Source organism: Protobothrops mucrosquamatus, unplaced genomic scaffold (assembly GCF_001527695.2).
Source record: "Protobothrops mucrosquamatus isolate PMUCROS unplaced genomic scaffold, P.Mucros_1.0 scaffold4207, whole genome shotgun sequence".
In the NCBI taxonomy this organism is placed as follows: domain Eukaryota; kingdom Metazoa; phylum Chordata; class Lepidosauria; order Squamata; family Viperidae; genus Protobothrops; species Protobothrops mucrosquamatus.
In genome coordinates, this window is record NW_015390130.1 from 82,693 (window position 1) to 83,982 (window position 1,290).

The window sequence follows — 1,290 nt, forward strand, 5'->3', positions numbered from 1 at the left end:
TGCCTACTGCTTCAGTGACTCCATTCACCCACCTCATTCTCTGTCGTCCCCTTCTTCTATTTGCCCTCAATCTTTCCCCGCATGAGGCTCTCCTCCAGTGAGTCCTTCCTTCTCATTAGGTGGCCAAAGTATCTGAGTTTCAACTTCAGGATCTGGCCTTCTAAAGAGCAGTCAGGGTTGACCTCCTCTAGGACTGACCTGTTTGAACGCCTTGCAGTCCAGGGGACTCGCAGGAGCCTTCTCCAGCACTATAGTTCAAAGGCCTCAATTCTTTGTCGTATGGTCCAACTTTCACATCCATACATTGTAACTGGGAAAACCATGGCCTTGACTATACGCACTTTTGTTGGCAGGGTGATGCCTCTGCTTTTGGAAACCCTTCAATAATGTTAATTACAATGTTTTTAAGTGCTGAACTGGGAGCGGGAGATGGCGCGCTATCGCCACGATGGCCCTGTGGAGCGAGGGAGCGCCGTGTGTTACCTGGGTCTGAAGCCGAGCGACAATTTCCTTCCGTGCTTTCATCACAGAGTCCAGTTTGCCAGTCACCATGATGGACAGGCCCTGGTCCTTGGCCAAGGAAAGCTCAATATGAGCCCCCGTCTTCTGCATGATGTCCACACAGACTTTGGCCTCATCGCCTTCTCCAAACTGGCTGTTGTCCTTATAGCGTCGCTCTTCCAGAGGGACGTGAAACACCTGTCAAGAAGAACTAGGCACTGTTATCGAAATGCTACAACATTTCCAGGCGAGAACAGGTCTTGCTGGATCCTAAGGGGCTGCCACAAAGAAGAGGGTGTGTGTGTGTGTCACCTTATTCTCCAAAGAACCTGAAGGCAGGACTGGAAGCAATGGATGGAAGCTACTCAAAGAGAGAACCAACCAGGAGATATTTCCTGACGGTTAGAACAATTAGTGGAACCACTTGCCTCCAGAAGTTGTGGATCCTCCATCATTGGAGGGTTTTTAAAGCAGAGTTTGGGCAGCCATTTGTCTGAAATGTCATAGGGTCTCCTGCTTGAGCAGGGGGTTGGACTAGACCAGGGGTGTCAAACTCAATTTAATTGAGGGCCGCAGCAGCATCGCGGTTGCCCTCGGGGGGGGGGTGCGGCCTACTGGGTGGGCGTGGATGGAGTGGGTGTGGCCTACTGGGTGGGCATGGCCAGCTCTACATCGTTCGCGTCAAGGGTGCCTGTGGGGGGCCTGGGCAGGAGTGGGACAGATCTGAGGGTCTCTGGCAGGAGGGGGTGGGACTGGGGCAAGCGCCAAGGCACGGTCCATTTCTTCATT

General features: G+C 52.8%; 1 protein-coding gene across 1 annotated transcript in view; it reads right to left on the bottom strand.

Annotated features, from left to right (window-relative positions):
• The window catches only part of LOC107298700 (vigilin-like), a 46,636-nt gene extending 45,683 nt beyond the window's left edge, over positions 1–953 (bottom strand). The window contains exons 1-2 of the mRNA XM_015828076.1: positions 930–953; positions 484–699 (exon numbers count right to left, since the gene is read on the bottom strand). Of these exons, the coding sequence (XP_015683562.1) occupies positions 484–699; positions 930–953 (240 nt within the window). The remainder of the gene's footprint in view (positions 1–483; positions 700–929) is intronic.
• Between the last annotated feature and the right edge of the window lie 337 nt (positions 954–1,290).